The sequence below is a fragment of the Chondrus crispus genome, genomic scaffold (assembly GCF_000350225.1).
Source record: "Chondrus crispus Stackhouse genomic scaffold, scaffold_85, whole genome shotgun sequence".
In the NCBI taxonomy this organism is placed as follows: Eukaryota; Rhodophyta; class Florideophyceae; order Gigartinales; family Gigartinaceae; genus Chondrus; species Chondrus crispus.
In genome coordinates, this window is record NW_005178764.1 from 81,266 (window position 1) to 103,065 (window position 21,800).

At 58.7% G+C, this 21,800-nt stretch overlaps 2 protein-coding genes across 2 annotated transcripts; both read left to right on the top strand.

Annotated features, from left to right (window-relative positions):
* The first annotated feature begins 12,554 nt into the window (after window positions 1-12,554).
* On the top strand, window positions 12,555-12,809 carry CHC_T00007784001 (hypothetical protein). The gene has a single exon (XM_005711502.1). The coding sequence runs from the start codon at window positions 12,555-12,557 to the stop codon at window positions 12,807-12,809; it is 255 nt and encodes an 84-aa protein (XP_005711559.1).
* A 4,526-nt stretch (window positions 12,810-17,335) lies between these two features.
* On the top strand, window positions 17,336-17,548 carry CHC_T00007785001 (hypothetical protein). The gene has a single exon (XM_005711503.1). The coding sequence runs from the start codon at window positions 17,336-17,338 to the stop codon at window positions 17,546-17,548; it is 213 nt and encodes a 70-aa protein (XP_005711560.1).
* Window positions 17,549-21,800: the final 4,252 nt, after the last annotated feature.

The following is a 21,800-nucleotide window of genomic DNA, read 5'->3' on the forward strand; positions in this document are numbered from 1 at the left end:
TTCCGATGCACGGCAGTCTTCTCCGAACAGTCTCTCGCGCACTACTTCGTGCGGGGACTTGCACCGGCAACCCGTGCCGCAGTATCCGAAACTGTGCAAAGGCTGCCAGGCAGTCAGAAGACCGATCTTCCGACCATCCGCCGTATCGCTACGGCGGAAGGTACAATGTACCGCGCTCGGCGCAGTTTACCTCTGCCGGATTTGAAACCGGCAGGGAAGGCTGGCAGGACTACGAAGTCCGCCGCCACAAGTTCGCCCGCCTCGACCCTCCATATCGGGGAGGATGAGTGGCAGGCCGACCCTGTCCTCATCACGCAAGGAGCAGGGCCCGAGGGGGCACGAACCCCCTCACCGATGTCGACCGGAACGACATCGAGTTACGCGACCGCCTTCGCGGCCACTCCAAGAGTGGCAAGGGGTACGGACCCCCGGGTCGCAGAGCTCGACATATCGAGCCGAGATGCAGGAGGCGAAGCGCCTCGCGTGCCCCTCCTCACCGATGAGGAGGCGCGGCATGCGGCGACCTTCGCCTCAACGGACGGCAGCGCGTACGTGTGCTGGCTATGCCGTACGTACGGGCATGCCATGTACGCGTGCCCGTTCCTGTCGCCGGAACAACGAATGTTCACGGCGTACAGGAACTACCGCTACCAGATGGAGACGCGCCCCGGTGCGCGCAATCTCCTCCGGCAAGCGGTGGGCGAGGGCCGTCCTCCGCGTCAAGGTTTCCCGAACCGAACGGGTGGGGGCGCACGCTTCGCCCCCCGTGGAGGCGGGTACCGTCGTAACGAAGTCGATCGTCGGGATCGACCCGCCTATCGCCAGGCGGATACAAGGTTCCCCCGACAAGGAGAAAGAGGGGACCGAGACCGTTCTCGGTTACCCCAACAAGTACAAAACGCGATAATGTACCTGCAAGACTGGGTAGAGGATCCGTACCCTCTACCCATGGAGGGTCACGAAGGAGAGCCGACTCGCTTCGTCCCCTATATCCTGCGACGACCGGACGCCGCAGGTCAAGGCCCGGAAGTACCGGAGTACTTCGCCAAGGCCGCCGAGCCGCAGTGGGGGAATCGTCCCGACCCACGCGACCGGCTACCGGAAGAGGACCTGGCCGTCGATAGCCAGGAGGTTAGCTCCGATAGCACGGGTAGTTCGAAAAAAGGGTAAAGACGGTTACGTACACGCGGTCGCGTGAGCCGTCTTTTCCCCACGAACTAGACCCGACCCCGCGTGCTCGCCAAGGACACGGGGGGTATTGTCCGATAATACATCCCCCGCTTCCGGAGGCGGGCACGGGAGCTCCTGTAATGCCGATACAGGAGGGAGCGCATGTCGAGGCCTCCGAAGGCCCGACGTTAGGAGAACAAGACACCGGGACAGCCGACGTCCCCGTGAGGCGTAACGATGGCGACGGGGGCAACGACGACCGAAAAGATTCGGTCGACCCCCTGACTCCCGCGAGCCCAAGGTCGCCGGAGAAAGGTCCGTGTCGTACGGGCTCGAGTAATCCGAGGGGCGTCACTGATCCACGGACGCCCCAAGGAAGGAGGAGAAGGAAACGCAAGCGGGGCCAGCACCGAAATCGAGGGCCCCGGCGGAACGACCTCACCGATAAGGTCGCCCCGAAGGTTGTCGACGGCGTCATTTGCCTTATGACATCGAAGATCTACAACGTCCTCGGCTCGATAGCCACAGAGGGAAATGCATTTAAACCCCGCACGATCGCCGTTGATACGTGCTCGGGGTATAATCTGGTGAGGAAGGCCGACCTTCCCCCCGATTGGACGCGTTACGTCGTGCACGACGCACATCTGCCACGATTGGCAGGCGCGAATAGCAACCCCCTCAAGCTTTCGGCCGTCGTCCGCCTGGCGGTGCGGTTGAGGAACACGGTGTTCCAAATTCCGTTCGTAGTGGCGGACCAGCTCGCCGTGCCGGTCCTTCTCGGCACGGCCTTCATCGATACGCACGTGCGATGTATCGACATCGAAGCTCAACGAATGGAGCTACGCCAAGGCGTTTCCGTCGCCATCGTCGACGGAAAGGGGGAGTCGACTACCCCTACCAGGCGACACGGGCGACACACGGGTCGGCCAGACGTATGCGAGGAGGCCCCGCAAGCGATCCGAATCGCCCGCTGGGTTACCATCCCCGCGATGTCACAAGCCCGCGTGCGTGTGACAACCGCGGGGAGGGGCCTCGTATTCCTGGAACCCAAGCCCTCACTCCAACACCGACATGGAGTGAGGCTGACGAATGGCGTCGCGGAGGTCCTACCGAATCAGACCTTCGACGTCATCGTCGCGAATTTCTCACGACGAGAAAAGAGGCTTCCGAAGCACACCGTCGTGGGATACGCGAAGCGCAACCCCCTCGCGATCCTCACTCCCGAACGTAAGGTCGCCGAGGGGATCGCGCACGCGCTACACCTGACCGACTTGACCGATCAAGTCGGTGGGGTAGGAGTTGGCCGATCCAGCTCCGACGAGAAGGCAACCGCCGGGGGCAGGGGGGTCGACCCGGTCGAACGGTCACCTTTAGGCCAACCGACGGCGAGGGGTACTGTACTCCCCCAGCAAAAAGATCCCGAAAATCCACCGATGGATTGGGAAAAAGAGATCGACCTGTCATACATCGATGATGACAAGCTCCGTGGCCACGTACTCGAGATGCTCCGTAAGCACTCGAGTCTGTGGAGCGGTGCGCTTGGAACGATCCAAGCCACGGAGCACCGCATCCCCCTCGAACCGGGAACGAAACCGATTCGTTCTATGCCCTATCGGAAGGGCCCGGCCATGCGCGAAATGGTTGCGAAGGAGGTCAACAAGATGTTGAACGCAGGGGTTATCGAACCCGCGAGCACCGAGTGGGCGTCCCCGGTGGTGCTCGTACCGAAGAAAGACGGCTCTCTTCGGTTCTGCGTAGACTACCGGCGTCTCAACGCGAAGACCGCAGCGGATTCGTATCCGCTGCCACGGATGGACGACTGCATCGACTCGTTAGGAGATGCAGCCGTCTTCACCACGTTGGACTGCAATTCCGGTTATTGGCAGATCCCGGTCGCTCCGGAATACCGGGATAAGACCACGTTTACGACGCACATGGGCACGTTTCGCCACTTGCGCATGCCGTTTGGACTCAAAGGGGCACCGGCCACCTTCCAACGTGCGCTCGACATAATACTCTCCGGAGTCCGCTGGCAAATATGCCTCGTCTATCTCGACGACGTGATCGTGTTCTCCCGTACGCACGGAGAACACGCGAGGCATTTCGATACCGTCTTGAGCTTACTGCGGAGTTCCGGTATCTCCCTTAAGCTCAAGAAGTGCAGCTTCTTCCGACCGAAGGTGCACTACCTGGGGCACGTCATCTCCCCAGGCAAGTTGAGCGTGGCCGATACGGCGGCCGACGCTTTCAAGACGTTCACGTTCCCGAGGACGTTGACGCAAGTCCGCTCGTTCCTCGGGGCGTGTAACGTATACCGCCGATTCGTTAAGGGGTTCGCTAAGATTGCGCGTCCTCTGACCGACATGACGCGCAAGGATTCGGATCCCGATTTCTATAACCCCACGGAGCTGCAACTTCAGGCGTTCGAGAACCTTAAGAAGTGCATGATCGCTCCGCCGATCCTCGCGTTGCCCCGGCACGGTCGTCCGTACATGATATACACCGACGCGAGTGCCTACCAACTCGGCTGCACCTTACTTCAGGAGCACGAAGAGCCGAACGACTGGCGCCCCGTGGGGTATTGGTCGTACTCACTGTCCGATAGTGAGCGCAACTACAGCGCTACCGAACGCGAGTGCTTCGCCGTAGTGTGGGCCGTCCGCACACTACGGCCGTACGTAGAAGGCACGAAGTTCACCGTACGGACGGACCATGACGCCCTCCGATGGCTCATGTCCCTCACCGAGAGTTCCGGAAGACTCACCCGGTGGCGGCTACGTCTGGCTGAATACGATTTCACCGTTCAGTACCGCCCCGGACGCGTGCATCAGGTGCCCGATGCCCTGTCACGACTCGTGTCGCCGAAGGTCGCCGATGACCCTCGCCCCACCGTCGAGGTGGATGACGACATCCCCACTTTCGACGGAGGCACGACAGTTCGAGACGTATCGAACGAGCTCGCGGACCACGCTTGTACTGCGAGCTGTGATCATCAGGCCGTCCATGTCTTCGTAACGACACGGAATCAAGCCGAAGCCCGAACAAGGTCGCGCACACGGACGCGCGACGAACCGCGAGGTGACGACGAGGCCCCCGCTCTCCAAGGACCCAATTCGTTTTGCGAGGAGAACGACGAGTTCGACGCCGCCGACATCCAGCGCGCCGAAGACCCCGAGGCTGGCGCGCTCGACTCCCCGGTCGCCCCACCGCAGGACGACCTTCCGGCCCCTCTTACGATAGAGGAGATAGCCGAGGAGCAACGCGTGGATGACTTCTGCCAAACCGTTTTGGCACGACAGTCAGAGTCCCGGGACTCCGCGTTCTTCGAGGACCACCAAGGGGTGCTCAAGCGGAGACACCCCTTCGACCCTGATATCGTTCAGGTCGTGGTACCTCGGACGCTCCGCGCCAGGCTCCTTCGCCTGTGCCACAACCCGGCCATCGCGGGGCACCCGGGCCAGAACCGTATGTACTACGCACTTCGACGCGAGTACTACTGGCCCCACCTGGCTGCAGACGTGGCAGCCACGGTGCGAGGGTGTCGAACCTGCGCGATGAACCGGGTGAAGCTGAGGAAACATCTCAACCGATTGAGATTGTTTCCAGCTACGAGGCCCCTCGAGAGCCTCGCGATCGACATCTTGGGGCCGCTCCCCAAGACGAAGACAGGAAAACGGTTCCTGCCCGTGATTACGGACCGCTTCAGTAAGCTAACGCAAGTCGTTGCGCTCCGCACGATAACAGCGCACACGGTCGCAGTTGCGTTCTGCGACTCGTGGGTGTTCAAGTATGGCGTCCCTCGCACGTTGCTTTCGGACAACGGCCCTCAGTTTAATGCCAAGTTCTTCCACAGCACGTGCCGCGTTCTGGGGATAACGAATTTGTACACTTCGGCGTACCATCCCCAGACGAACGGGCAAGTCGAGCGTTATAACCGAACAATCGCCTCGATGCTGCGGAACTACGTGGGTGAACACCAGGACGACTGGGATGTGTACGTGGGGCCGCTTACGTATGCGTACAACTCCCACGTACATCGCACCACACGCACCACGCCGTTTGAGCTCGTGCTCAGCAGGCCACCGCCGGAGTTCTCTCTCCGAGGGGCGGACGGCGACGCGCCCCCTTCCGATAGGGGGAACCAACGTGCCGAGTTCCTCAAGACCTTGGATTGGACTATCCAGAAGGCCTACGGGAGCCTGCGTCGGACGCAGGCTCGCTACAAGCGCGACTTCGATAAGCGCATACGACGTATTAATTCCCGGCTCCGTCCCGGAGAATACGTATATCTCAACCCCACCGATGGGGCTAAGACATCAAACAAGCTCGCTTCGCCCGCTGTCGGACCCTACCGCGTGCTCGCCAACGACCGCCGAACCATCACGATCGATCGTGATGGGGTCACCGAGCGAGTCTCCGCCGACCGCTGCGTGTACGCGCCGTCTCCGATAGACGCGCCACGAGCAAGTACGACGACCCCGCGGGACCTCGCCGATAAGGTCACCGCGGGAACGCAGTATGCCGTCGAACGGCTACTGAGACATCGAGTCATGGAAGACGGAACTACGGAGTTCCTCATCAAGTGGGCGGATTACGACGCGCCCACTTGGACTGCGCGGACTCACGTCCCGGAGGGGTTGGTGTCTCGTTACGCCCAACGCCTCCGGAGACGAACCGGCAGAGATCTCACCCAAACCGTGAACGCGGACGTTCACGCTTAAGGGGGGGGCCCTCAACCGCTCCTTCGCGGATTAACCCCAGCCTGCACGAACAGACTAAAAAGGGGAACCGAAGGAGGACGGTGGACCCTGTCGGAGGGTCACAGCCGGGGACGTGTTCAAGTCAAGGCATCTTGACTTCTCGTGCGTCAAGGACGCCAGACATAAGAACAGGACAGTACGAACTGCCTGAAATCACGAGAGCCCCTCGGTGGGCGGAGCTAGGGACCAGAATGCCCGTCGCTTGCGTCTCGGAATATCGGAGAAGGTGGAGGCTCACGGCGAGCCATCAATCAGCATCCGGGGTATACAGCCCGGCAGAAGACCGGATCATGACCCTCCCGGTGTGGGTCGTGCGCGAGAAGACGCACGAAACGCGCAGGCAGACGCGCAGGCGAGGGGAGCGGCGTCAGGAGAACGCGCGATAGGGCCGTTCAATAAGAGCGAGGAAGCGAGAGCAACTCAGTCGGAGGGGCACCAATATGTGTGCACGGACGAGAGACATTTCAAAACCGCCGCCGAGACATGCCCCGTAATGATACGGGGAGATGAGAACGTTACACGTGAGCGGCGCCAGATGCGCGCCATGCACCAACACCGATCGCGTCATCACCAAATCACTGCCGCCACAGTACCCCGAAAATAACGGAAAAATTAAGGGGGGGATAAATTACACCGGCACGTGCGCCGCGTCCTGGGGCACTGTACGCCATACGAAAAGCAAGGAGAAGGCGAACGGCGCTGAGCTAGGGTACAACAGGTACCACCGGAAGGTACACACGTCCGCCCCCTGACCGAGAAGGGAAGCACGCGCGAGGTTGAATCCCACGCTCGCATCGAGCGGGTGCCTCGAAATACTGACGTGCGGCGAGCCGCCAGCCTGGTTCTTTTTGCTCTAACCTTCCTAGCGCGCACTGCCGACCGAGCACAGGTCGAGCTTCGAACCCGAGCCGTGCTCCCTCGACCAACGGGGGAGCGGCGGACTACCGTTGAGGAGAAGACGAGCGCGGGGGGGAGGGCTTCCGCGCACTCGAACATCCGCCACCAACGGCGAACGGCGCTGGAAGACGCCTCCCCCAGGGGACCCTACGTCACTAACCTCTCATCTCTGTGCGGACCGCGAACCGCGGTTGCGAACAGGCGGCCGATGGCCGAAAGGAGGGACGGGTACCGACGACGAACACCCGGCGAACCCGCAACCCCAACTACGACGCTCAGAGAGGAGCAGACTGAGACGCTTACCCTGGCCTAGGCGCAGCAAGAAGACACCGCCCCCGCAGAAGAGGGAAGAAACGCAAGAAAGCGGCGCCAGCGCACAGCGACGGCGAGAAGAATAACCTGCGCGACCGTACCCCGCGAGTCAGTTGGCTAGCGACGCCACTGCGACGAGCAGAAACGTCAGGCCCTCGCCTGCCGCTAGCCGTGAATTTGAGAACCGGAGCGCGGGTCGCGAACGTCAACGCGGTTGGCATGCTCAGATGCAGGATAGGTGTATGTGCTGCTGGAAAGCAAGGACGCTGAGAACCTGACGGTGGGCTTGCGTCAGGACACCATCGTGGGGAAGCGCGTGGTGGTCGACGAGGACGACGCCTCTTCTCGTGCATCATTCTGAGTGTTCCCGCCTTACACTCTCCTTCGGCAACCCATCACTAGCTTTACCACGCGGACCAGCTCGCTACACAAACGCTGTCGAAGAGCTGTGGCGGAACACGGTACAGCAAAGACATACGGAGCGTTCGAGGGAGGGCCATTCCCCGACTTCTGGCTCTTTCTACCTATCATCTTATACGCCGTAGCCGAGGGATGGGAACCGTTGACTTCGGTGCCGGAGCGGGGGAACCTATCCGCACGCGCATGCTAGAAAGACGGCTTCGGCCACGCGGCCACGCTCCGCCGCCCAGCTACACGGCGTGGCACCCCCCCCCCCTCTACTCGCCTCCCACTCGGGAAAGGCACCGACTGCACGCAAGGGAGGGGGGCGAGGAGGAGGAGTAACTACGCTCCGCACACACCTCACGTTGGGCAAAAGGAGTCGGGGATCGTCCGGCCAATGGGACATCGTTAAATTGGGTACCTCAGAAATCGCCCATGTGCGCTCCTCAACCGCGTAAGAGCAGACCGACCAATGGGAGCTCGTCAATTCCGCTCGTGCTTGACCACCCTCACTTCCGAGCTCCCTGAGTCTCTCGGTCTCCGCGCCCCTCCTTCGGACACGCCGTCCGCTTTGGGACCGAACGAAGAGGTCGCCGGCAGGCGGAGGACGGAGAGGGAGGCGGACAGAGAAAGGGAGGCCACGCGAAACGGCGCAGTACGCTCGACCGTCGACGTTGCCGCCGCGCACGCGGCCAAAGACGCCTCACGAGACAGGGCACATCACGCAGCGCCCTTCCGTCGTACGAGGGTGACGCGTAGAAGCCGAGGAGGGGAAGTGCCGGAGACGGGGCTCTAACCACCGTACGCCGCAGCTCATCTAATCCACGAGAGAGCAAGGCGACCGGTTGCCCCCTCAGCGACTCCCGTGTGTACGTCGCTAGCTTATACGGACGAAGGGACCGCGTCGAGCACAGCCCATCGGGGAGGGCCGTGCTACAAGCAAGGCCGCGGTGTAGGCCGAGGGGACAAATCGATAACGCACGTCGGGGAGCAAAGGACAAGAAAATGCCTTAGGGGCTTTTACCAGAGGAAGCTGTCAAAGGGTGCGGCGTAATCGTCGGTAGACCCGAGCGTTCAACGGATCGTACCGTTCGAGGGGGCCGACGAACCGGAAGCACGCCCCGTCGGAGGACAATAGCTGGGGTGCGAAGGCACGTCCGCCTCCGTCTCGTGAAGCGGTGGAAGGGCGACTACGCCATGCGTTGTCCACCCGCGAGCTGGATTGACCGAAGTCGCGGGTTCGTCGGCCATCAAAGAGCCGAGCTCGCGACTCTGGTAAGGGTCTCGAAGGCCCTGGCGTGGCACCGGGCCAGGAAGGCTCACGGCCGACGGGGCAGCGCGTTCGGCCCTGAGGGCGTCCCGCTCGCCACGGTATCTATCGCGATCGGACGCTGCGCGCCGGAGACCACTCGCCTGTAGGGAGGACGACTCTCGTAGAACCTTCAGCTCATCCTGAGAGCCGCGGAGCTGCTCCGCGAGGGAGTCACGCTCTGCGGCAAACGCCTGTCGTTCCGCCCCGAGACGGCGCGCTTCGCTGCTACGTTCGACATACCAGCTCGTGAGGGTACGGAGTAGTCCCTCTACAGTCCAAGCCCTATCGACCAGACTCCCCAGGGCGTGAGAAAACCTGGGGATTGCGGTGAGCTCGTCGCGAGCTAGGTCAAGGGTCAACGCGGTGTTCCGTTGGGCACCGAGGCAACCGACGGAGCCAAGGGAAGGCAGAGGGGGCAGCGGGGACCCCGACGCAGTATCGTGACCCGCCTTGGGAAGCACCGACGGCACGCCCACCCTGGCCAACGCGATTGCGGGAAGCTCGCCGTCCAGGTCACGATACCGCTTCCGACGCGCCTCGCGCACCGTAGACCCGACGCCTCCCTTGCCTCGGGACGGGCCTGAGGTGGGGACGCTTGGACGGGCCACGAAGGAGTCGCTCCGATGGTCATACGCGAGAAAGAGGCTCCGAGTCCCTGTCGTGTAGTCCGTCCAAGGACGACGATTACGTTCGGGCACCGCACCGGCGCGGTGCATCAGGTCTAGTACAGAGGAGTACGACCAGGCCACACACGGTGAGCCACGCTCGAGAGGATGCATGGCAACGTCCGGAAGGGATGGCGCCACTCGCCGAAGGAAGGAGAGTACCCCCACGGGTTGCACGAAAGCACGCCCGTGGAGAGAGACATCATTCATGAAGGCGTTACCGAGACACCACGCCCATTCTCGCTCTACGTTGTACGCGAGGTAATCGAAAACCGGGTGCTTCGGGTCACCGCAGGCGAAGCCGAAGTGCTTCAAGACGTAGGGGAGTAACGGGTGAACTCCCAACGAGGGGAGCGACTCCCCTACGACCGGCGGAAGCTCAGGGAAATCGCTTCTCGACAAGCCCGGGGAGAACGAGGCGGACGGGAATACGCGCCCGTCCTCTTCCCCGCGGTGCCGGTAAGTCGCCCAATCGTTGGGCGCCAGGGCAATGTAGTGAATCCGCATGAGGGAACATGCAGACTTCTGGAGGGCCGCTCGCGCCTTAGAGCAAGTGCGCGAACGGGGGCCGACGTAGAGCCCGGTGACCTCCGGGAGAATGAAGCGAGGGGGACCACGGGGGCCCCAGTGGAAGAGGTACGCCGACATCTGGTCGACATACTCGATCTCTTCCACGCAAAAAGCGAAAGTCCTATCACTAGGAATCTCGTCGGGTAGTTGGTAAGGAGCGCCACCGCCCTCGGCGAGGAGGCGACCCAGCGCCAAGGAGGCCTCTTCGGTCAGCCCTCCTTCGTATATGGACCGAATTCGTAGAACGTCAGGACGTAGGGACTCCCTCGACAGCAGCTCGCCCACGGTGACGCTCGCCCGCGCATGGCGTCGCCACGCGTATGTCAAGCGACCGAGCGGTAGCGGGATTGACCGCTCCAAGGGCACCCCCAGCCACCTCGTGGAGGTGTTGGACGCCTCCCTCTCTCCGCCCTCGTCGAAACGGGGGGCAGCGCGCGGCGCACCGGGATGCCGGCAGCTGCCAAAGGTCCCATGCGAGCCCTCCCCGGGGTCGTACGGGCCACCGCGGGGCCCCGTCATGAGGTCTTCACCGGATGGGCCGACCGCGTCGTCAACACGCTCAGGTCGAAGCGGCACCGAGGCCCCAGTCACCGGACGAGCATCGGGCAGCGGGATGATGGAAGGCGGGGGGCATAACTCGTCGGACACGGTAGAGGCGCGACCCCCCCGGGACTTCCGGAAGGGACGCGGAGGCCACCATGGCGGGGGAGCCGACGAATCGGCACCTCCCTTCTCGGCGGAGGTGGGGTCCTCAGTGGTCAAGGGGCAGACAACCGGCGTGCTCGATCCACTGCCAGGCGGGGGCAGAGGGAGCGAGGGACCGCCTCCAGAAGGGATGAGGGACGACATAGGGAGACACGGGACGCACGAACCGAGTACGCGACCGACAGAGGTGACGAGCCCGTGAGGAAGGACGGGAGAGGGAGCCGACCGAGCTGAGGCCGGATGAACGAGGGCGGACTCCCACGACGGGGGTAGTAGGGTAATGACGAGAACCAGCCCGGAGGGCACACGCAGGATCGCGCGCCGAAAAAGGGGCAGGGGTGACGGAGTGACGACGAATTCGTCGTCCCCAGAAGGGGAGGAGGAATGACCTGCGCGCGCGTAGGGAGGTGCGAGACGGAACACGGAGGATAGCGAGCAGGGAGCAGAGTCGACAGGGAGAGCGGAATCGACCGTATAGACGGCGTGGCCGGACATGTTGTCCCCTCTCTACAAGCACCCGTGGACGCGGACGTCCCCGCTTAAGGGGGGGGCCGTGTAGTATAACCCCCCCCCTGGGGCTTTATTTTAGATTAGATCAACTCAGAATCGGATCGGTTACGGTAGAGCTCGATGCTCTACAGTACCACCACGTGTAACCCCGAATACAGGGGGCGCACGTGTACACGTGTACGCGCGGGACCGAAGAGCGCACACACACACGTGTACTGTCAGCCCCGATGGCTGACAGTATTACAGTGTCGACCGACCGCTACAGTACGTCGCTACAGTACATCGGTACTGTACTATTATGATAGGTTATTATGTACATTAAATATGGAGCGGACCGGCGGCGGTGGAGGAGGACAAGCACGGACTTGTCACCCACCGACCCCCGTCTTCCCGTTCGGACGGGGTCTACGTCGAGCTGTGCATACACCCCTCTCCGTTGGGGGTGTTTATGCTACACTAACGATTTCAACATGCTTCTTTGGCAAACAAATTATTGCACGGCCTTGGCAATCTTTTGGTGACTTTCTGCGACGCAATGTCATCGAAGAAATAATGGGCGCCTCCTGAAACCCAAAATACACAAAATGTGTGTACACAAATCACCATTTTTGTGTACATTCACTGTAATTTGTGTCCATGGATATCATGTTCTTGCTGGAGGACACGTTTCAGACACCGTACCGCCAGATGATTCCGGTCGATGATAACGACATGATGCAGGCCTTTCACTGCTACATGCGCCTCGAGCGCGTCTTCACCGGCTCGTGGCTCGGCGCCCTGCAAGGCGCCATGTCTAGCCCCGGGAGAGGCCTGGAACCGGTCAACCACACCCTCGATCTCATCGAGACCTGCCTCGGCGACTTTGAGGGCTCCTTCTTTTACCCGGGCCCGGAGCCCTCGTTCGTCGACATCTCTGTAAGTCCTCATCACCTTTGTCCTCGCTTTTTTGCTTCTCCAAACAATGCCCGCCTGATCCTAACACCCCTTCCTCCCCAGCCACGATCTTCGAGCGCGCGCGCTCCTCTCTCAAGTTCTGGCGCAACCTGGAGCTAGCCGACGGCCGCCCGAACCTACGCCGCTGGTTTTCCGCGCGGGACGCCTGGGAGCTCGCCACGTACCTGCAGAGCGACGACTGAACCCACATCGGCGCCCTGCCGCCGCAGATCGGTCCGGTGTCCTTCCTGCGCACGCGGAGCCCGGTGTCGCTGGCCGTCGAGACGGCCCGCAGCAAGCACGTGCTCAACGATGGCCATGAGGGCGCCCAACACCGTAAGCAGGCCGCCAACGCCATCTGCCGCAACCACGCCGCTGTCACGAAGGACGCCATGCGCGGCGTCAAGGGATGCCCGGACGAGTTTCATAGCGTCACGGACTTTGCTTTCAGGGTGCTTAGCGAGGTCGTGTTGGACCCGTCTAAGCTGGAGGAGGCGGAGATCCGGGTTAGGAAGACTGTTAAGACCGAAGAATGGGTCATGCTTGGACATGCTCTTCGGTTTGAACGAGTGAGATGCTGCTCGGAAAAAGTTGGGGGATACATGGTGGTGCAATTCGTTCATTCATTGGGTGACTATGGAGGTAGGATAAACTATATCGGTTCTGCCCTGTTCACTCTTGCCGACATGAGCAGCCGAAATGATTTTTTCGAATGCTGATCGCGCCCCTCATGCGATTTTCCCGAGTGATGTCCTCGACTAGAACGAGCTCCGACTTTTTCACCTGCTCTAATACTGCAGCTTCTGATAGTGAAGGCGTGCGATTGTTGGCATGCAGCTTAGCGCGTACTGCTGAACCCGTCTTGACACTGGTCGTGCAAATCCGAACTTTACGTAACCTATCAGGGCAGAAATGTTAGTCTAGCATTCCCGCCATATCATCATCGTCACTGTCGAAATCATCTTCCAAATCTTCTGTTTGATGTCTCCACTCATTGGTGCCGCTTAGCACAGCGCTTTCGCTGCTGTCAATGTCTTGCGGTGCAGAAATGTTTAATCTGGCGAATGTCTCTTTGGAGATTTTCAACACCCCACTGATAACCTTCTCTTTCTCCGATCTACCCGGTAACATCTCTCGCAGCGTGATTTCGGGTATCAAAGATTGGCTCCTCTCACTTGTCACGTCACCACTGACAGCTGTTGCCTCATCATGCGTTGCCGTTGTACCTGAAGGATTGTAGTTCGCCCGAACAGAGAACAATTGCCTCAGAAACCGAGCAATCCGATAGATTGTTCGAAGCATTGACGCATGTGATCCAAGAGTCATTTCCTCACCACAATGGCAATAGGCGCAGACGAAGCGCAGAGCAATTCGCAAGATGTTAATGTTGCGCTTGATCTCTGTGACACGGTTTTCGCCGTTCGAACCACCAGTGACGGTGACCTGATAAGTCGCCTGTATCACCAGGTCTTTGCTTTCCGATTTAAGAGCAGCCAGAAGCTTCCGATTGGTGACGGATGTGTGTGTATCCCACGCTACAGTAGTGTCAGGGATCTCGGAAGCGGGGACGGATTCCGCATCACTGTGCAAAAATCGAAAGGTGGGTGACGAGTGAGAGCGATGGAAAGAGTCATATTCACTCCAGTTAACCAGTAGAAAGAGGGCGCTCTCGAACATTTTGACCTTTGAGCGATCACGAGAGATTCTCAAACAGTCGTTAATAATAGTGACGATCCTCTTGCATATGAACAGATGTTTGCGCCTAGTCGGGCAGGAGGGATCCGGAGGTAACTCGGCCTTCACGCACTCGTGATGCATTCGCGCGGTGTGCAGCGTTTGCTTGTCCAAAACACCTGGTTGCAGCCAAGAAGGCTTCGTAGAAACATAAACATCAATTCCATTGCGGTCAGCATCCCTATCAATAAAGGCTTTGGTTGTTGTAAATTCTGCCGCATATGCTCGTATACTTTCGTCGGAGAGATTTCTTGCGTTCATCACCGCACGTTTGGCTGTACTGAAGCGAAAACTTGCATGCTTTTTGCCCAGTCCGTGTTTGAATTCTGAACGAGATTTGTTATGTTTGAGCCCGAACAAGAGGACGCTGACGACACGCGATGTCATCCGGGGGTCATCCTGGTTATTGTGATAGACATCCATAAACGAAGATAGAGTCTGTGCAAGCGATCTTGACACGGTATCCGCGTTCACTGCCGCATTGATTTCGATAATAACTGTGGGGTTGTCTTTGAGAACGTCCTTTTCCAGGTTCTTAGTTGCACCTTTCCGAGACCCTCCCTGCACCCTTGATCGAGATGGTATTCGCGAACTACCTGCAGAGCTTTGAAGAATGAGGAGTTTGATGTCCTCTAAACTGGACGCCGTATTGGCATTGCTTTTCACTAGGTCCGATAATGTGGCATTGCAGCTGGCCAGCTCTTCTGCCAACCTCTTGTGCATTGCCACTATGGATCGCTGCAACTCAGTGCTCTCAAGCGCGGATGAATTCGATCGGGGTGCGTGCAAGGTAGGGTTCGAACGTGCGGCAGGCTGTAACTCGGTGCTCTCAAGCGCAGATGAATTCGACAGGGGTACCCGCGCAGTAGGGTTCGAACGTGTGGCCTCAGTCTGAGAGGGTCTTAGTCTTCGACGCTTCTCGGCGCTTCCAATTCCGGCCTGTAATGGCAATGGACGCCTCTTATGCGCGGACACTGTACGTCGCAGACCCATGTTTCCTTGTGCTTCTTTTTGGGGGCTGGATGATGGCGAAGCTATGACTTGGAATGAAGGTCCCACAGAATCTGGCCGAAATCGCAAACGGGAAGATCTCCGCCGTGTCTTATCTGCACCCGAAGACGCTGGTGTGTGTGATTGAAGGGAAGAAGGTTCTGTAGTGTGAAGAGGTTGGCGCGGTGATGAAGGAGGCGACGACGTGTCTGGAGAAGGAGGTCGGCGAGATGCGAGAACGGCTGATTTCGCGCGAGGGGGTAACGAAGATCGCAGATTTGATGGAGGAGGACAAGTGGTGCGTTCAGAAGTCGAAATGTTTTCCTGGGGTGTGAGGAGTGCCTTCGAAGTTGAAGGGATGTTTTCGGAACCAGTATGCGTAAAACGCCGTACATACCGCCTGAAAGAATTGCCCATCACGTTGGGAAGCGCGGCAAACTCGAACTGCGACTGTTTGTGCAGATCACTTAACTGTTTCGCGGGAAAACATTTTTCAGAAGTATGTATTAGTTGATTGCAAAGACAGCTTCTACCATGCCCGCCACTTCCACCATTCGCACGCTGCGCCGCCCGCGCGCGCCACCCCCGGGGCCGATGTGCCGGCGCTGCCCGCCCGCGCCGGCCTTCGCGTTGCCGCCGCCGGTCTTGGTGGGCGTGCTGGCGGTGGTGTCCGTGTCGGTGACGCTGGCCTTCAACACACTTCTGCCGCCGCGCGCGCGCGTCTCGCTGCCGCGCCTAGCGCGCCGCCTGCGCCTGCTGCTGCCGCGCGCGTCGCGCCGCGCGTCGCGCCGCCCGCCGCCCGACCCCGTGGCCCAGCTGGACGGGCTGCGCGCACGCGCCGTGGCACAGCTGGACAACGAGCGCATCGCCTCGGCCGCGCGCCTCTCGCACGACGACTTCGTCACCCTGCCCGGCCTCCAGCGCCGCGAGCTGCTCGCCACCGCCTTCGCCGAGATCGCCAACGCCCCGCCGCACAAGCGAGCCCCGCCCGCGCACACGGTCGCGCCCGCCGTCGACGCTTCCACCCCCGCCGCAGGCGATGGCCGCGCCGCCGTCAGGCCGGCGCGCTTCTTCTGGAACGCCGCCGAGAGCGTCAACGGTCGCGCCGCCGCGCTCGGCTTCGTGCTTTGCTTCGCAAGGGAGGTTCTCGAGCCCGGACATCCGTCGCTTGTGGACCAGGTCGTCGATGTCGTCGTCGCTATCGCGCAGAAGACGCCCCCGTTTCTTGTCGCCGTCGTCGACCAGATCGTCGACTTGCTCACGTGATTACCGCGCGGAGGGCCAGGGGAGGGAAGGCCCGCGTTTGGGGACTATCGTAGTGTAGATGCGCGTCGTAGAGTAGTGTGCGTGGTACTTGTTCGTCCTATCCGCTCGCGTTGACGCCGGGGGGGGGGGAGGGAGCCCGTCTCTTGCATGTCGACGGCGAGTGCCGTTTCGAGGGCCGAAGGTTTTGCCGAAACGCCTCCCGTGCTCGACTCAAGATCAGTCTCCATCCCAACAACATTCGGAATAAATTGTTCCAATTTCTCCCTCCCGTGCCTGCGCCGGCCGGCCAAACTTCCACTACCCCATCCCATTCCCTTACTCCCACCAACCCACCACCAAAAGTTTGGGAAAACCTAATCGCCCTTATCAGCACTTGCGAACAGCACCAGGCAGCTACTTCCCTCGCCAAGAAAGTGCTTGTCCTCATCAAGTCTGGAAAAGTTTTCAGTGGTGATTTTTCTAGTAGCGGAACGGAAGGCCCCGACGGTGTGGATCCCAAAGACCCTCACACCTGGTCTATGAACCACTTTGCGAACATGCTAGAATCAAAAACTTGTCCCTTGTCAAGAAAATCGCACGATGTGTTGACGGCCAAGGTTCTCATCCCGTTTCGAGGGCGCGATGAGGAGAGAGCTCTCTGCGCATGGTTATCTTCAGAGAGCAATCTGAAACAGTTGCAGGGCATTTGCAATACCATGCTTTCCCTGCCCCCGCTCACATTGAAGTCATTACACTCGGCCATCCGGTCTCAAATGAAAAATTATGACCGCATGCAGAGTCAGGGACAACTATCTGGTGCAGACGTGCTTCAGCTCCCTTTCCAAACAAGAAAACTTTTTAAAGCAGCAACGGCTTTGCAATCGGCGAACACAAATGTGGACTTGTGGCTTGATTATCTGGATTTCGAAAGGCGCATTGCACGCGAATCAAAGCTGGCAACAAAAGTCAACTGGCAGGCATTGAAGACTTTAGACGCAAAGCGAGGAGAGCTCTTTACAGAGAGACAAATTCTCCGCAACCTTGCATGAAGAACAGCGTGCTGCTCTGGAGCGTGTTGGGAAAACGCTTGGGACGCACCATACTCGCACTGATAGATGTCAGACCTCTCAATGACTGATTCTAACACGGGCCGTTTTATCCATCGGGCTGAAACACATTCAATGCAATACAACATTACGCTCCACTGTTCTACTGCGTACTACCAACTCGCATCTCTAAATTCCGAGCATTGTGGCGAGCCTTTTTTTGCCACAGAGCTGTCTCAGAAGCAGCGCATGTTTTGCCAGGTGAAGCCCACGATAGTATGGGTGTGGGGGGGGTAGGCGGGCAAGTTGATTTACCGCACAGCATCTTCAACAGTGCTATCGCCCTCTTCGACGAGTTCGGCGCGCTCTTCTCTAGTCCATTCATCTTTGGTGCCGATGGAGACTTTTGAAGCACTGAAAAGGCGCTGTTGGCATATGACGGCAATGGCCATCATGACGGCACACAGGCAGAAGACGGTGGTATTCTCATGGTTTTTGTACAGAATGAGGCAGACTATGAGATTCAAAGGAAGACGAAAGTAGTTCATAATGGCGGATCGGGTGACCTCGGGAACATACTTTGCTCGCATGGTACCCATAGCCGGAAAGTACAAACCGCAAATGACCTCAAACGCAAGCAGAGCGCCGTACACCTCCCATACATTGGATGATATGGTGGTGACGACAAAGCAAACGACGCTTATGATGTACATATTGCGCATGAATAGCTCAGCGGGTTGTGTCTTCATAAGAAAGACGAATAAAATGCTTCCAATTATGAAGCAAACCATGAAGGAACTAAAGATCATGCCATGCGGAATCTCGCCAAGTGACATGGCATGCGACGCGGCCTGTAGCGCCGGGGTCCAACTGAAGACCATGAGATACATGGCAGACTCAAAGCAGGACTGAATGATGCCGACAAGCAAGATCTTCTCATCGGCAATCATCATATGCCAGGCACTGCGCAAGCCGCCGGTGACGGTCTGCCTACTATCGCCAAAGTTCTCGGACCAGGACAACATGACAATGAGGCCCGTGGCGGCGAGGATGACAGCGGCCGTATCAAACGGGGCGACCTTTCCAAACTGGGCAGCGACCATGCCAGCAATCTGGCCTGCGACAATGGCGACGACAGCATTCCCAAACTAGGCCTTTGAAAAAGTGTCGGCGATGAGGTTGGGATCAAAGCCGCGGTTGTTATGCTCCGACACAAGCCACGACTCAAAGGCCGAGAAGAGGATGCTGGTAGCAATGCCCGCCAGCAGCCTGCCGACCATCAAGGTAGCAAAGTTCGGCGAGTGCTTGGTCATGCAGGACAGGGCGTACGTGATGACGAAGACTAGGACGTTAAACTTGCGGCCATACTTGTCGGCGATGGAGCCGATAAAAGTGCCGAAGATGGCGGACGAGCCAAAGCCGGCGATGAAGAGCTGGGCGATCTCCTTCCCGTAGCCGTACGCGGCGTACAGCGCGTAGACGTAGGGCCCCTGCAGCCAGTCGGCCGCGATGGCCAGCAGGTATACGACCAGTTAGTTGTTCTGGAAGGCTGGTGGTACGGCAGGCGCTCGGCGCGCGGGCCCAGGAAGAGGGCGTAGCCGCGGATCACCTGGGCGTCGATGTCAAGCAGCGCATCCGCCAGGCCCAGGCGGCACAGGGCGTCGTGTCTTGGACGGTGTTTGGACGGCGGGTGACCACGCACGTGTGGGGGATCGTGGCCGGGTGGTGGCCGGTGGGGGATAGGGCGGCGGTGAGGTGGCGGGGGCGGGGGGGTGTTGCATGGTGCGCGCGGGGGGAAAGGACGCTAGAGTAGAGCATGCAGCAGACGACGAGGATGGAGAGCGTGCGGCGCACGATGGCGCGTCGCGGCTTAGTGAAACATCGAGGTCGAGGCCGCACGCATGTCCCACGGCGACGCACGCTGGTGCCAAGCCTGCGTCCAGCGTAGTAGCCTCGTGCAGAAACCGGCGCGCGACCTCGGTCTTGCCGCACGCGAAGGAGTATTAGCTGACGGGCATCCAGCTGACGGCGCTCTTCGGATCACGGTCCACCAGCCAGTGGGCTTCTTGCAGACGAAGAATAACGGCACCCGACTTGCGAAATTCGACGAGCTATGAAGAGATGAGGGAAGGCCACTCCGGTGGCACTCCGCACAAGAAATGGCGGGGGGATGCTACTGCGGTGGCACTCCGCATGTGATACGACAGCACTGCACGGTTGACCCAGATTTCCGCCCTGCTGTACCTACTGTTACCAAAAACGATACAGGAACCAAGCTCCCAAACAACACGGTTACAGATAACATATACGGTAAATCCACGCCCGATGGATGAAAGGAAGACGGCAACCACACTGATTTCAGTCCTGCCATCCCCAGACCGGCATCAGCCTCTCTGAGCTGATAGGTCACTATAAAGGCAGGCCCGAACCTCAGAAGCGCTGCCATGGTAAACAGAACAAACGTCGCTGCTCTTTTTCGCAGCAAACCAGGAATGCAAAACGCAAAAGTAAAGAGAAAGCCTAGAGAACATAACTTGGGCGACATTGCTTCGAAGTCAGAAAGCGAAAACAAAGCAGACAATAATCGTATCAATCTCGCCTTCATCCCAGTCTCAGGCACCCTGTTAAACGAAAACGGGTGCGAAGCATGCCGCTGCGAAGCTGAATGAATGGTGAGCAGATGCGGTTGTCCATCGTCATACAGGGACGCATTCCACGGTACCCCATACGCAATCACGCAAACCTCAGGAGCACTCTTCTCAGACTGCTCTCCTGTTCGCTTCTCGCAGTTGGACGATAACCTCTTCACAACACCCAGTGGCACTCCATCAACACGAGCCTCCAGCTTGGACCCCTCCATCACGCGTTGAGGCCCGACAAGCCGCACATGTGAAGACATCAACGCACCCCACCCTGCGCCGACACTCTGGGTCAAACGGGATGACACGGTCATTGCGTAGTCAGATATACCATGAAGGTCTTCCTCATCTGATGAGTCTTCATTGTTGTTCCCCATGTCAGACGATCTGACGGCCTTACCATCGTCTGTAAATAAGAGACGATTGGCACTAGGCATTGCTTTTAGCAAGTCCAGTTTTCGCCTCTTGCGTTTCCGCATCAGAATCACCTCGGAAACCTCATAAATGCTGTCACCCGCCTCGTTAACATTTGACGAGTTAATTTTGTGATTGCAAGTCATTTCCTCGCTTTTAAACAATATTTGGAATGTTCATAAACAAAACTTCTGTTGTTTCAGAAAAAGTGGCGATGTACCGTTCATAGACAACATTGAGAATGTTTCTTAGGTCTATATGTATTGCCGCCACACATACAATAGTACTGTTATTAATGCAATCTAATTACCGTCTTTGGACAATAATAGTAGTGTTTTCCATGTCAAAAACATTGCTTTTGGACAACGTTTCGTTATTTCTTTAAAACTATCGTCCAAAAACAATACTTTTTATTGTTTTTCACGGTTTTGCCTCCGCAGTGTATCGTCGACGTCCTCCTCTGGCTTGCGTTCACGGAGCTCGAACAACCAACGCTTCGCCCGTTTGCGTTCTGGGTGTTCATCTTCTTCGCCTTGATCTCCATCCCCGAACAAACGGGAAAAGTCTTCACTCGGAGACGAGCCGATGCCGCGCTTGCGCTTGCCCGAACGCGAATGTGCGGCATCGGACGGACCGCTTCCCTGACTTCGAACGGGAAGCGAGCACGTGTCAGATGGCGGACTGCCTCGGGGCGTCCTGACCGTATTACTTGAAACCCGACGGGTTTCCTGTCTAGCTGCCGCGGGAGTAGCTTTGGCCGCACCACGAGGGGATGACCGGCGTTCCGCGGGAACCTGGGCTCCAGGCGCTCGGCTGTTAGACTTTCCAGATGAGCGGCCTCGCTGATTGCTTGACGCAGCGGGTTTCTTCCCAGACCTTCTTCGCGGGGTGATGGCGCCTCAGGAGGAGCAAAGGATGAGCAAAGTCGGGAAGGAAAGGAAAACGGATGGGGAGAGAGGATTCGATGGATTGGGAAAACGTGAAAGGGTCCAAGCACGCGTCTGGTACTAGCGCAGGAAAGCATGAGCTTATTCTGGTTTGATCACGTGAAGGTTAAAGATATCACGGCCAAGCGCTGCGTTTTTAGGCAGCGAAATAGCACATCACTTTGCGACATCGACGTATCAAAAAAACATTCCCGTTACAACTCTGGCACTCCAGCAAAACATTCTGGTTCAGTCACTGCCCGGAACCAGACACGCCCCTCATCCCCGTGCTGAATGAGAACTGTTTAAAATTTGGCAAAAGATTGCTGCTCGCGAACCGATGAAGCACGGACCACCGTTCATTGCTGGCAAAAATCCAGCATTTTTGGCCCCAAAAATAGCCACATCATTGCTTTTATTAAATTTATCATAAATTTGACCTTCCTGTGTTATTGCCTACAATGGCACTGGACTGCTATGCTGTAGCAAGGAATTGCGCAGATTGGGCCAGGGAAAGGGTGAAATTAAGGAAGAATACGAAAGAAATGAAGTTATTCACACCCAAGGCTC